At 38.5% G+C, this 15678-nt stretch overlaps 1 protein-coding gene across 2 annotated transcripts in view; it reads right to left on the reverse strand.

The window, feature by feature from the left end:
• Window positions 1-15678, reverse strand: part of GRAMD1C (GRAM domain containing 1C) — a gene marked incomplete at its 5' end in the record, with an annotated part of 105146 nt that overhangs the window by 34352 nt on the left and 55116 nt on the right. The window contains 3 exons of one of the 2 annotated variants that reach the window (XM_082624798.1): window positions 7972-8104; window positions 10500-10618; window positions 13158-13277. In XM_082624798.1, the coding sequence (XP_082480924.1) occupies window positions 7972-8104; window positions 10500-10543 (177 nt within the window). Of the gene's footprint in view, window positions 1-7967; window positions 8105-10499; window positions 10619-13157; window positions 13278-15678 lie in introns of those variants that run through there. The other variant, XM_082624797.1, reaches the window with a different exon arrangement.

Genomic DNA, 15678 nt, shown 5'->3' on the forward strand with positions numbered 1-15678 from the left:
TCAGTCCTCAAAGTCAGATTTTGTAAAAGGAAGAGGGGACTGTAAGAGATCCCCTGTCCTGTTACCACCCCAAAATTGAGTGGTTTGGTCTTCTCAGTGAGAACGTACAAGGGGATTAGCATTCAGAATCACCTCCCTTACACCAGCAGTAAGTTCCTAAGGGTCTCTTGATGAATAAGTTTTACATGAAATCCACAACACAAAATCAGACTGAGATAGGTGCGTGATGATTGCCTGAGACAAGTTTATAACTTGGTGGCCTTTTACATAAATATATCCTGTTTCAATGTTTCCCCAACGTTTATTCACAGCAGATGCTGGGAGCTCAAGAGAAGGTAGAAAAGGTCCACTGCAGGCCACACACAGATTCACCTTCAATCATAATAGCTTATGGTTATTGAATACTTAATATGTGCTAGGGACTGTTCAATGCATTTTCACATATATTAATTCATTTAGTCCTTATTAAAAAACCCTGTGGGGAACTTCCGGGTAAGATGGCGGAAGAGTAAGACGCGGAGATCACCTTCCTCCCCACGGATACACCAGAAATACAGCTACACGTGGAACAACTCCTACAGAACACCTACTGAACGCTGGCAGAAGACCCCAGACCTCCCAAAAGGCTCGCCCCGCACTCCGTGCCCCTCCCTCCCGCCCGGCCTCAGTGAGCCAGAGTCCCCGAAGAGGCTGATCCTTTAACCCTGTCCTGCCTGAGCGAAGAACAGACGCCCTCCGGCGACCTACATGCAGAGGCGGGGCCAAATCCAAAGCTGAGACCCAGGAGCTGTGAGAACAAAGAAGAGAAAGGGAAACCTCTCCCAGCAGCCTCAGAAGCAGCGGATTAAAGCTCCACAATCAACTTGATGTACTCTGCATCTGTGGAATACATGAATAGACAACACATCATCCCAAATTGAGGAGCCCAGAGTCAGTGCTGTGCCTCTGAGGTGGGAGAGCCAACTTCAGGACACTGGTCCACAAGAGACCTCCCAGCTCCACATAATATCAAACGGCAAAAATCTTCCAGAGATCTCCATCTCAACACCAGCACCCAGCTTCACTCAACGACCAGCAAGCTACAGTGCTGGACACCCTAAGCCAAACAACTAGCAAGACAGGAACACAACGCCACCCATTAGCAGAGAGGTGGCCTAAACTCATAAAAAGTCTGCAGACACCCCAAAACACACCACCAGACGTGGACCTGCCCACCAGAAAGATAAGATCCAGCCTCATCCACCAGAACACAGGCACTAGTCCCCTCCACCAGGAAGCCTACACAACCCACTAAACCAACCTTAGCCACTGGGGACAGACACCAAAAACAACGGGAACTACGAACCGGCAGCCTGCAAAAAGGAGACCCCAAACACAGTAACATAAGCAAAATGAGAAGACAGAAAAACACACAGCAGGAGAAGGAGCAAGATAAAAACCCACCAGATCTAACAAATGAAGAGGTAATAGGCAGTCTACCTGAAAAAGAATTCAGAATAATGATGGTAAAGATGATCCAAGATTCTATTTCCCAGATCCAAAATCTTGGAAATAGAATAGACAAAATGCAAGAAACAGTTAATAAGGACCTAGAAGAACTAAAGATGAATCAAGCATCGATTAAAAACACAATACATGAAATAAAAAATACTCTAGATGGGATCAATAGCAGAATAACTGAGGCAGAAGAACGGATAAGTGAGGTGGAAGATAAAATAGTGGAAATAACTGCTGCAGAGCAAAATAAAGAAAAAAGAATGAAAAGAACAGAGGACAGTCTCAGAGACCTCTGGGACAACATTAAACGCACCAACATTCGAACTATAGGGGTTCCAGAAGAAGAAGAGAAAAAGAAAGGGACTGAGAAAATATTTGAAGAGATTATAGTTGAAAACTTCCCTAATATGGGAAAGGAAATAGTTAATCAAGCCCAGGAGGCACAGAGAGTCCCATACAGAATAAATCCAAGGAGAAATACACCAAGACACATATTAATCAAACTGTCAAAAATTAAACACAAAGAAATCATATTAAAAGCAGCAAGGGAAAAGCAACAAATAACACACAAGGGAATCTCCATCAGGTTAACAGCTGATCTCTCAGCAGAAACTCTACAAGCCAGAAGGGAGTGGCAGGACATAATTAAAGTGATGAAGGAGAAAAACCTGCAACCAAGATTACCCAGCAAGGATCTCATTCAGATTTGATGGAGAAATTAAAACGTTTACAGACAAGCAAAAGCTGAGAGAGTTCAGCACCACCAAACCAGCTTTACAACAAATGCTAAAGGAACTTCTTTAGGCAAGAAACACAACAGTAGTAAAAGACCTACAATAACGAACCCAAAACAATTAAGAAAATGGGAACAGGAACATACATATCAATAATTACCTTAAATGTAAATGGACTAAATGCTCCCACCAAAAGACACAGATTGGCTGAATGGATACAAAAACAAGACCCATATATATGCTGTCTACAAGAGACCCACTTCAGACCTAGAGACACATACAGACTGAAAGTAAGGGGATGGAAAAAGATATTCCATGCAAATGGAAACCAAAAGAAAGCTGGAGTAGCAATTCTCATATCAGACAAAATAGACTTTAAAATAAAGACTACTAGAAGAGACAAAGAAGGACACTACATAATGATCAAGGGATCGATCCAAGAAGAAGATATAACAATTGTAAATATTTATGCACCCAACATAGGAGCACCTCAATACATAAGGCAAATACTAACAGCCATAAAAGGAGAAATCGACAGTAACACACTCATAGTAGGGGACTTTAACACCCCACTTTCACCAATGGACAGATCATCCAAAATGAAAATAAATAAGGAAACACAAGCTTTAAATGATACATTAAACAAGATGGACTTAATTGATATTTATAGGACATTCCATCCAAAAACAACAGAATACACATTTTTCTCAAGTGCTCATGGAACATTCTCCAGGATAGATCATATCTTGGGTCACAAATCAAGCCTTGGTAAATTTAAGAAAATTGAAATTGTATCAAGTATCTTTTCCGACCACAATCCTATGAGACTAGATATCAATTACAGGAAAAGAGCTGTAAAAAATACAAACACATGGAGGCTAAACAATACACTACTTAATAACGAAGTGATCACTGAAGAAATCAAAGAGGAAATTAAAAAATACCTAGAAACAAATGACAATGGAGACACGACGACCCAAAACCTATGGGATGCAGCAAAAGCAGTTCTAAGAGGGAAGTTTATAGCAATACAATCCCACCTTAAGAAACAGGAAACATCTCGAATAAACAACCTAACCTTGCACCTAAAGCAATTAGAGAAAGAAGAACAAAAACATCCCAAAGTTAGCAGAAGGAAAGAAATCATAAAAATCAGATCAGAAATAAATGAAAAAGAAATGAAGGAAACGATAGCAAAGATCAATAAAACTAAAAGCTGGTTCTTTGAGAAGATAAACAAAATTGATAAACCATTAGCCAGACTCATCAAGAAAAAAAGGGAGAAGACTCAAATCAATAGAATTAGAAATGAAAAAGGAGAAGTAACAACTGACACTGCAGAAATACAAAAGATCATGAGAGATTACTATAAGCAACTCTATGCCAATAAAATGGACAACCTGGAAGAAATGGACAAATTCTTAGAAATGCACAACCTGCCAAGACTCAATCAGGAAGAAATAGAAAATATGAACAGACCAATCACAAGCACTGAAATTGAAACTGTGATAAAAAATCTTCCAACAAACAAAAGCCCAGGACCAGATGGCTTCACAGGCGAATTCTATCAAGCATTTAGAGAAGAGCTAACACCTATCCTTCTGAAACTCTTCCAAAATATAGCAGAGGGAGGAACACTCCCAAACTCATTCTACGAGGCCACCATCACCTTGATACCAAAACCAGGCAAGGATGTCACAAAGAAAGAAAACTACAGGCCAATATCACTGATGAACATAGATGCAAAAATCCTCAACAAAATACTAGCAAACAGAATCCAACAGCACATTAAAAGGATCATACACCATGATCAAGTGGGGTTTATTCCAGGAATGCAAGGATTCTTCAATATACGCAAATCAATTAACGTGATACACCATATTAACAAATTGAAGGAGAAAAACCATATGATCATCTCAATAGATGCAGAGAAAGCTTTCGACAAAATTCAACACCCATTTATGATAAAAACCCTGCAGAAAGTAGGCATAGAGGGAACTTTCCTCAACATAATAAAGGCCATATATGACAAACCCACAGCCAGCATCGTCCTCAATGGTGAAAAACTGAAACCATTTCCACTAAGATCAGGAACAAGACAAGGTTGCCCACTCTCACCACTCTTATTCAACATAGTTTTGGAAGTTTTAGCCACAGCAATCAGAGAAGAAAAGGAAATAAAAGGAATCCAAATCGGAAAAGAAGAAGTAAAGCTGTCACTGTTTGCAGATGACATGATACTATACATAGAGAATCCTAAAGATGCTACCAGAAAACTACTAGAGCTAATCAATGAATTTGGTCAAGTTGCAGGATACAAAATTAATGCACAGAAATCTCTGGCATTCCTATATACTAATGATGAAAAATCTGAAAGTGAAATCAAGGAAACACTCCCATTTACCATTGCAACAAAAAGAATAAAATATCTAGGAATAAACCTACCTAAGGAGACAAAAGACCTGTATGCAGAAAATTATAAGACACTGATGAAAGAAATTAAAGATGATACAAATAGATGGAGAGATGTACCATGTTCTTGGATTGGAAGAATCAACATTGTGAAAATGACTCTACTACCCAAAGCAATCTACAGATTCAATGCAATCCCTATCAAACTACCACTGGCATTTTTCACAGAACTAGAACAAAAAATTTCACAATTTGTATGGAAACACAAAAGACCCCGAATAGCCAAAGCAATCTTGAGAACGAAAAATGGAGCTGGAGGAATCAGGCTCCCTGACTTCAGACTATACTACAAAGCTACAGTAATCAAGACAGTGTGGTACTGGCACAAAAACAGAAAGATAGATCAATGGAACAGGATAGAAAGCCCAGAGTTAAACCCACGGACATATGGTCACCTTATCTTTGATAAAGGAGGCAGGAATGTACAGTGGAGAAAGGACAGTCTCTTCAATAAGTGGTGCTGGGAAAACTGGATAGGGACATGTAAAAGTATGAGATTAGATCACTCCCTAACACCATACACAAAAATCAGCTCAAAATGGATTAAAGACCTAAATGTAAGGCCGGACACTATCAAACTCTTAGAGGAAAACATAGGCAGAACACTCTATGACATAAATCACAGCAAGATCCTTTTTGACCCACCTCCTAGAGAAATGGAAATAAAGACAAAGATAAACACATGGGACCTAATGAAACTTAAAAGCTTTTGCACAGCAAAGGAAACCATAAACAAGACCAAAAGACAACCCTCAGAATGGGAGAAAATATTTGCAAATGAATCAACTGACAAAGGATTAATCTCCAAAATTTATAAGCAGCTCATGCAGCTCAATAACAAAAAAACAGACAACCCAATCCAACAATGGTCAGAAGACCTAAATAGACATTTCTCTAAGGAAGATATACAGACTGCCAACAAACACATGAAAGGATGCTCAACATCTTTACTCATTAGAGAAATGCAAATCAAAAGTACAATGAGATATCATCTCACACCAGTCAGAATGGCCATCATCAAAAAATCTAGAAACAATAAATGCTGGAGAGGGTGTGGAAAAAAGGGAACACTCTTGCACTGCTGGTGGGAATGTGAATTGGTACAGCCACTATGGAGAACACTATGGACTTTCCTTAAAAAACTACAAATAGAACTACCATATGACCCAGCAATCCCACTACTGGGCATATACCCTGAGAAAACCATAATTCAAAAAGAGACATGTACCAAAATGTTCATAGCAGCCCTATTTACAATAGCCCGGAGATGGAAACAACCTAAGTGTCCATCATCGGATGAATGGATAAAGAAGATGTGGCACATATATACAGTGGAATATTACTCAGCCATAAAAAGAAATGAAATTGAGCTATTTGTAATGAGGTGGATAGACCTAGAGTCTGTCATACAGAGTGAAGTAAGTCAGAAAGAGAAGGACAGATGCTGTATGCTAACACATATATATGGAATTTAAGAAGAAAGAATGTCATGAAGAACATAGGGGTAAGACAGGAGTGAAGACGCAGACCTACTGGAGAATGGACTTGAGGATATGGGGAGGGGGAAGGGTGAGCTGTGACAGAGTGAGAGAGCGGCATGGACATATATACACTACCAGACGTAGGGTAGATAGCTAGTGGGGGGCAGCCGCATGGCACAGGGAGATCAGCTCGGTGCTTTGTGACCGCCTGGAGGGGTGGGATGGGGAGGGTGGGAGGGAGACGCAAAAGGGAGGGGATATGGAAACATATGTATATGTATAACTGATTAAATTTGTTATAAGGCAAAAAATAAAAAAAATAAAATTAAAAAAAAAATAAATAATAAAAAAATAAAAAATAAATAAAAAAAAAAAACCCTGTGGTGTATTAGTTCCTCATCTTATAGTTGAGGAAAAACAAGCATAGAAAGGTTAAGGAATTAAGTTAATTTATTTAAGGTCATACAGTTAGCAAGTGGCAGAGGTAGGATTTGAAGCCAATGCTCTGATCTAAAACAAGAAATTCAGCATTGGCCCCAAACTTGCATCCCCAATCAGAAGAACAAAAGTTGTACACTCTTAGCACTCAGAATGTGGTCTAAGTACCATTCTTCATTAAAACTATGGCTTATTAGAAAAAATGGCTGATACTAAGTCTGGGACAGAAAGTATACAAAATGTGCCTAGGACACATTATTGTACCAGGAAGAAAGGAAGTCATCAAAGATTATTGATTATTTCAAAAGGACAAAGGAGCCAACCTGAAGGGGCTCCCATTGGCAGAGGGGACAAACTGAGTATAAAAAGTAATAATAGGGCTTCCCTGGTGGCACAGTGGTTGAGAGTCTGCCTGCCGATGCAGGGGACACGGGTTCGTGCCCCGGTCCGGGAAGATCCCACATGCCGCGGAGCGGCTGAGCCTGTGAGCCATGGCCTCTGAGCCTGCGCGTCCGGAGCCTGTGCTCCGCAACGGGAGAGGCCACAACAGTGAGAGGCCCGTGTACCGAAAAAAAAAAAAAAAGTTATAATAATAATGACTTCAAGTGATAGAAACTCACTGAAATTAAAAAAGATTGAAGGGCTTATAATAATACTTGAGAAAATAAAGAAAGAAACTAACTAACTATGAAGCCCAGTAATTAACTGGATGTGCCTGCTTTAGTAATCAGTTTAACAAGCATCTATTGTTATTCAAGCATGGTGCTCATAGTTCTCATCTCCCTTTCAAAACAGATTCTTTCCACTACTCACACTACCTCCTATGGGAAAAATTCTGCTATCTATGAATTTCTCCACCTTATTATATTTTTAATGATGTCTATCCCCCTTACAGACTGATGCTCAGGGAGCTGCCTGGTAACTCTGCACCATATCCAGCTCTGAACAGAACCACATATTATTCCCACACAACCTCTGCAACTTACAGGCTTAAAACTCTTGTCCTAAAATAAAAGAGCAGCCTGACATCTTAAGTTTTTAAACATTTTGTATATTGGTTTTTTTTTTTTTTTTTTTTTTGCGGTACGCAGGCCTCTCACTGTTGTGGCCTCTCCCGTTGCGGAGCACAGGCTCCGGACCCGCAGGCTCAGCGGCCATGGTTCATGGGTCCAGCCGCTCCGTGGCATGTGGGATCTTCCCGGGCCAGGGCACGAACCCATGTCCCCAGGCAGACTCTCAACCACTGCGCCACCAGGGAAGCCCTGTATATTGTATTTTTATTTGCTCTTCCATTATGATGAACACATGGCAGTATCAGACAGATTTGAAAAGGGATATCATATACTAACCCCTTTTTGTGGATTTCCATCAATTGACTCTGTTTCTGAAACCCAACTAATTGATTCACGGGTAAAACTGATTGGCTTGGATAATTTTTCATCTCTCTCCCCACAGCCATCCAAGCTGCTTCTTCTTGGACTTCTGTAAGAAACACGTAATAGGAACATAAACAAGGTCACTTCCGCACAAATAGCTGATTTAGTCTCCTCACTGAGGTCCTTTTCTATTATAAAGCATTTTGACAACAAAATTTTTTTTGTAATGTAACAAATAAGCTTCTACTTATAACAAAGCTATCTTCTTAAATCACATGCAAATTGACTTCACTGCTGAAAATAAAATATGCTCATATAAGATTTTATAAACTTCAGAAACCATTAAGAAATTAACCAAGTACAAGTGGCTGTAACAGCAACTAATAAAATGAACATTGCTTATTTAAATTTCAGTTGTGGACAATGAAGAAGCTTTGAAAAGTGCAGGGTAGGTGTTTGAGTTGGATGCCAGGCAACGCCGGAAGGCAGTTCTAGATCTCATCTCCTTCCTTCAAATTCAGTCCCAGCTGAGATGGCACATCACTCCAGGAAGGGGAAGCTCCTGATGTCTGAGCACAGAGCCCATCCATCAATCCATGCCTCCCTTCTTGTTCTTCTCGTTCCTGAGAACAGGAATTCCTAAGGTTAAAGGAAAAGCTTTCAATGGTCATAGGGACAAGATTACAATAAACGTCTTGGGACCTTCTTTTCCTCTTTCAGGGAGTGGGGGGAAAAACAGGAAAGTGTATTAAATATAAAAGCAGCACAATGGATCTAATTTCCAAACCTCAATTTTATTGAGCAATTAGCATTCCCATGTAATCATTGTTATGTTTAGGCTTAAAGCTCTCCTAAAATAAAGTGGCTGCCTGACATCTGAATCCATATTATCCTGACAAAGAGACAGAAAAGCTAAAAAAGCCTATTCTACTCCACCCAAATAATACTTAGGTCTACTACTCAGTTACTCCTGGCCAGGCAGAATAGCAGGACTCTGAGGAAACCAAATAAGGAAAACGGCTCCTGGAGACAAGACCACCAGCTGAGGGTCTGTACTTGAGGATTTTAAAGATGGAGGTGGATTGTGGAGAAATGAAGGAAAGAAGAGGAAGGAGAGTGAAGGAAAGATTGAAAGTGAGAAGAAAGAAGATGGAAGAGCTGAGGAAATACAGGTGTGAGGTAGATATGCTTCTCTCAGAGATTGCAAGAACGAGAAAAGAGTAGAAGAGGGAATGAGGATCCAGGGAAGTCCCAAGCCTAGTACACTTTACAAGGAGAGCAGTCCAATGGAAATTTTTAACTTTACAGAAAACTAATAAAATATACATGTGTAACCATGTAAAAAAGACTGTAAAATATTAATGCTGAGCTGACACAATAAAAATAGCATCAGTATAACTAGAAGATTTATCTAGATAGAATAAAGTCTTGTACACACATGAGACTTCGAAAGATTTCCATCTTAAGACTTATTTGCTACAGAATTTTTAAATAAATAATTTACCTGATTTTTTATTAAGGTATAATTCATATATCATAAAGTTCACCCCATTTAAAGTGTACAATACAGTGATTTACAGAGTTGTGCAGTCATCACCACTATTTAATTTTAGAACATTTTTATCACCCCAAAAGAAGCCCTGTGCCCATCAGCAGTTGCACTCCCCACTCTCCCTTTCTCCCAGTCCCTGGCAACTGCTCATCTACTGTCTATCTCTATGGATTTACTGATTCTGGACTCTATTTCATATAAATAGAATCATACAATATGTGGTCTTTTGTGACTGCCTTCTTTCACTTAGCATAACGTTTGCTCTAGAATTTTCATGTATTATCCTTAGTTGTTTTTATTGCTCTGACCTCAATTACCACTGGACCAAAAGCACTTTTATTTGTACAGGTTAATAATAATGTCCACTCTTCCAAGTGAATTCCCATCAGTCAAAAATAATCTCTCTCCACTCTGACTTTTTCCCACATTATCTATTGCTCTTTTTGGCCCTTATCATTTTCAACCCTGTATTATAATTTTTTGCATTCCCAGTAGCGCTATAAGCTCCTTTCATTAATGCATTCAATATTTATTGAGTGCCAACTACATGTCAAGTACTACGTTAGGGTATCCTTGAGGAACCGTCATATTATCTTTGTATCCCTTAAAATATCTTCCAGCTAATTTTCTTTATTGTTATCTCTAGGTGCAGAGATTTCACTAGGTACTTCTCCATATCCTTAATAAAAAGGTTTACTAACCCCATGCTTTAAGCAAATCCTAGGTGACACAGTTACAAAGTTAACATTTCCTCATCTGACCTGTATTTGCTTACCAATTTAGCAAACTATTCACTGTCCTCACCTTTCACTCATTCCACTACAGAGAAGCAAGAGGCAAATTTCACTGGTTGGTGAATAAATAGAAAGCCTGAATTAGTAAAGTCTAAAATAATTCTGCTTTGATTAATGATTAATAAATCTTGACATTTCGAAACATTTTGCAGTACCTTGGCTGCACATTATCCTCAATCGACAGGGACAAGTTCTCCATCTCTTCAGCATTTAAGCCTAGCTCAGTGCCATAGTTCTGCTGGAGCAGCTGCCAGAATTCCTGTCTGGTCAAGCTCTAGAATGACAGAAAGATTACCCTGACTATTGGAAAACATAACATAGTATATAACATAGTGATTCAAAACATGAATTCTGAAGTCAAAATGACCTGTTGTGGAGTTACCAGTGTATGGCTTTGTTAGTTATTTCACCTTTCTAGATATCAGTTTTCTGTATCTATAAAAAGTGGGTTAACGAAACGTATCCGACATAGTTGATACTGGGAATAGGTAGATGATGATTTTAAAGTGTGTAATATAATAACTACTGTCAATGGGTGTAAGACATTTAAAACCCTCTTTTTATAAAATAATTTGTTCATCGTTTCTGGCAATTACTAATCTGTGATTTAAATTCTGCAATCCAACCAGTCTACCAGGATGACTGGATCACCATTCAGAATACCAAACGTCAGTTCAGAATCCCTCCCCTTAATTCATAATGTATCTGAATATTTTAACTATATTTGAAACCTCACATATCAGTAAATTTAAAATTATATTTTCCTAAAATATAAAATGCAAGAGTCTGGAATTCAGAATATTTCCGTTTTTATTTTTATTTATTTTTAATAAAGTCCAGTTTGTTCTTTCTTTGTAGGTATCATATCAGTGTTAAATAATCTAATATAAAAAATGCATGTGTTACAAAGGAAAACAAAAACAATAATAGTATGGCAACCAACAGCCTGATTTTTAGAAACATTATAGATGGTTAATTACATAATTAAGCAAGGTAGAGGGAGGCAGCCTAACACTTGAAGCAACTGTTGGCAAGATTCTTTACATCTCTCATTCATTCAACAGATATTTATTTAGAACCTACCATATGTGTATCACTGCACTAGATGCTAAAACGGATAAAAATGATGTCCTACTTGCTCTCAAACAACTATAATTTAGTTGAAGAAACACTGCAAACTTTTAAGTAAAAGTTAAATATGACAAGCTATATCATTATTATGTACTAAAGAACTGGTAGAATCAACATGATACAGAAATCTAAAGGAAAGAAATATTATTGTGGTTTAGGGTGATCAGATAAGGCTTCACATTGCAGAAGGGTCTTCAGCTAAGCTGAAGGAAGCACATGAATAGAGGAAATGGAGAAATAAAAAAATTTGGGAGAGGGAAGCTACATAAAAATATAGAATAAAATACATGAAAAACATAAGCAATATTTGTTTTGAAGTCAGTTAGCAATTTATCAGACTAATCAGAGTAAAAATTTTAAGTGGGTAAATAGTAGCGATAAATATAGGGAAATTTTATGGGGCAAAAACATACAGACACCTTGAATTCCTCGCAGACATTCCCAATGACAAATACCACACTTCCTTTTTTCTTTTTCCCTGTTTCTCCTCTCTGTCTAGTAGCTATGGTATCTTTGTTTGTTACATTACACTAAATGACCTTCATTATATTTCATGGAAACTCAAAGATATTAAGAGCAGAATTTCTGCACTTTAGACTGCTAGTTCCCAGATGACTAAGATTCCAAAAGAGTAGTCATTGAAACTTCAGATGTTACTATCAGTATTTCAAAAAGTCAAAAATATCCAAACAGTTACCTACAATAAAGTCTTTCAAGCTAGGTAAAATGTCAGGCCTCTTCGTTCGGAGCTGAATTATATTAACCTAGAGTGGTTATCTCAGGCTGATAAGAAACTCTCATTGGAAATAATGTATCCCTAATAAACAATAATGTTCTAACATTTTATTATTTAATATACACCACTTATTTGGTTGACAAAAAGTCTTTTGAAGCATAGTGTCCATAGAAGAAAAATTAAAAGGATCACTAGTGGTAGAGAAAGAAACCACTGTTCTTGATCTTAAAGGTACCCACACACATTTCTGATTCCCACTCCAGAAGAACCATTTGTGAATGGCTTTTTTTTTTCACAATAGCAGTTAGCTCATACTAATAATTAGCTCAATATTCCAAAGGTGTTATCTTTGAAACAATTTTAGTGTCATAAATGCATGGCTAACTTTATAAAGAGAAACAAGCAATATTTCAATATACTTGTGGAAGATTAACCTTTTATAAAAAGTCTTCTGAAATAATAGGTATCAAAGTATTCCAAAAACAAACTAAAGCAAGTAGATAAACAATGAGCTAAACACTCAGACAGCTTTCTAAGAGTGAAAGAAATGAAACTTATAAGTAAAATAGTAACAACAAAGATACAATTTTATTTGACTACATCAATAAATGTTTTAAATATATTATCAAATACTATCAGGAAGTTAATAGCAGAGTAATTTCAATATACTTTTAATCTGTTAATTAAATTTAAACATATAAAGTTAATAGAAAACAAAATAGAACTCATTTGTCACCTTATAGATTTGCTAATTTGTTAAAAATGACTTTTTCTACAAAGTTGGCACAAAGTCACAAAAATGATTATTTACAGCCATGCTGAATATTCAAACATTAAAACATATACCCAGACTGATATTCATAATTCTTTCAATAATCAGCAGCAGAACCAGGGTTAAGTAACCTTAAAAAACAACTTAAATTTTAAACAAAGGCTGACCACCTACCTGCTAACAATGGGGGAGGAAGGCTCCCCGTTCAACCTGCTGAGCACCTGAACAAAATAAAGACGAATCAAGCAGTAATCAGATAAGGCTCAAAAGTGAGATCAATTTCTGGCCCAGAAAGCTTTGTATTCTAAGTACGCTGCAAAGTCTTTATCTGCAGCAGAGTTCCAAACATTTAGTGACAACCGTGCTTCAATCTTCTAGTTTTGTTATGAGAAGTTTTCCTTATAAAAGACAAGCTCTACTATAATTTAAGGCAAATGATTTGTCACTTCCTGGCTGTAGTATCAGCACTCTTATCCAAGGCTGCCCTTCAGAATGCAGAATTGGAAGTTACACCTCACTCTACAGGTTCCTAAGCCACTCCTACTAGAATAGGTTAGGTAAACAGGGTTTTATTAAAGAGACAGTTCCCAATTTCTTCTGTTCTACACACTGATTAGAAACAAAAAATGCAAATGAAAATATCTTGCCTATGCTCAATTATGTAAAATGCTTATTGCAATATGATTTTAATCTCATTTTTTAAATTAAATATATTAAGGGTTAAATTTTCCTCTCCATGCTAATACTTCCTATTCAATTCGGGCAATGTCATTGCTTCTTCATACCCCACTTCTTCAGTACTAATGTCACATCCCCATCAGACTCCTGCATTAACCCTTTACAACTATCAAGGATTGCAATTCTTGAGTACTGTAAATGGAACGTCAGGAAATGTCAAGAAGAATGAGCTATTCAGGTGGAGCAATTCCAAGAAGCAGTCGGCATAACTTTCATCACTGAAAAGTTTACATGTTGATTACTCAATAATTCTTTCCTTTAGAAATATTTTTTCCTTTATTCAGAATAATTTCCTGGCAGGGACCTACCTGGACTATAATAAACACTATAGAGAGTCTCATCTACCAGTTCTAATTTATTTCCCAGAAGAAAAACTTTCTTCTAAGTGAAAAATCAAATCTTGCCCTAATTTCTACCTAGCTAGAAACAGCTACCTAGCTGTTCCATCTAGTCTGGTAAATTGTGTAGACATGTCAAATGCTACTTGATAGACTGCAAGGATCAACCTTTTGGGGGGAGGTAGGGTTGCTAAAATCTAATCATTTTATACAACAGCAGAATGAGGGACCAAAGCAACACTGGAGGATACTACTCGCTCAAACTGAAGAGAGCTCACTATGGGGCTAGCTTTTACTCCCTAAAAACCAGTGCTCTTGGCATATTATGGCAGGTCTTACTGACCTAAACCATAGATACATATCCTCACTGTACCATGGTAACCAAATAGCTATGAGAAAAATATACATTAATTGTACTGTAAATGATTTTTATATACTTTTGCTAAATATAAAAATCCCTTATAGTAAGCCACTGGATATGGAGCAGAGCTGAGCTCAGTAGGTTGAAGAGGGAAAACAGAACCTAAGACTGGGCCCAAAGAAAGTCTGGCATGCAGAGGCTGAGTGGAAGAGGAGGGAAAAGGACAGAAAAATACAAGAGAGGTAGAGCAAAGTTCAGAAAGAATGAATTGGAAATCAAGGGAAGAAGGTGTTTCAGAATAGAGGGAGTGGGGCTTCCCTGGTGGCGCAGTGGTTGAGAGTCCGCCTGCCGATGCAGGGGACACGGGTTCGTGCCCCGGTCCGGGAAGATCCCACATGCCGCGGAGCGGCTGGGCCCGTGAGCCATGGCCACTGGGCTTGCGTGTCCAGAGCCTGTGCTCCGCCACGGGAGAGGCCACAACAGTGAGAGGCCCGCATACCGCAAAAAAAAAAAAAAAAAAAAAAATAGAGGGAGTGTGCCATGGTGTGAAATGCTGCTGAAATATCAAGTAAGATGAACTCACATACACCAAATGCAAGTGTGCAGAGAAGTGGAGTGGCCGTGCAAGCCAGTTCACCATGACTCGGGAGGGCGGGGAGAGGAAGACACAGAGAGGAAGAAGGAAAGAGTCGGTGGGGAAGGGGGAAGCAGCCAGGTCATGAAGAGCCTGTATTCCACGCTAAATAGAAAAAGCTACCTACTAGTTACACATAGAAAGGCAACAAGTTCAGAACTGCATTTTTAAATGATCCACTTTTTAAATGACTACTTTTTTGGTAACAACCTAAAGCAGTGGTCCCCAACCTTTTTGGCACCAGGGACCTAATGTGAGCAATGGGGAGCATCAGATGAAGCTTTGCTCACTCACCTCCTGCTGTGTGGCCCGGTTCCTAACAGGAACCTAACAACCCCCCCAGGGGTTGGGGACCCCTGACCTAAAGGACAGATTAGAGTGTTAAAAAGAGATCCTTAGGAGACTACTGTAATGGTTCAAGCTAGAAATGATGAGGGCCTTGATGACCAACATGACATGTTGGCAAAGAAGAGGTAAGAAACAAGGATGCACCAGGTTTCTGGCTTGGGTGACTGGGCAGGAGGAGGTATACTTCACTGACCAAGGGAAAATAGGTGGAGGAGTTCTGCCAACCAGAAAGGTAAAAAAGAGGGAACAATATACAAATACTAATACTTCTACACT

Source organism: Mesoplodon mirus, assembly GCF_964341445.2.
Source record: "Mesoplodon mirus genome assembly, chromosome: 6".
Classification (NCBI taxonomy): Eukaryota; Metazoa; Chordata; class Mammalia; order Artiodactyla; family Ziphiidae; genus Mesoplodon; species Mesoplodon mirus.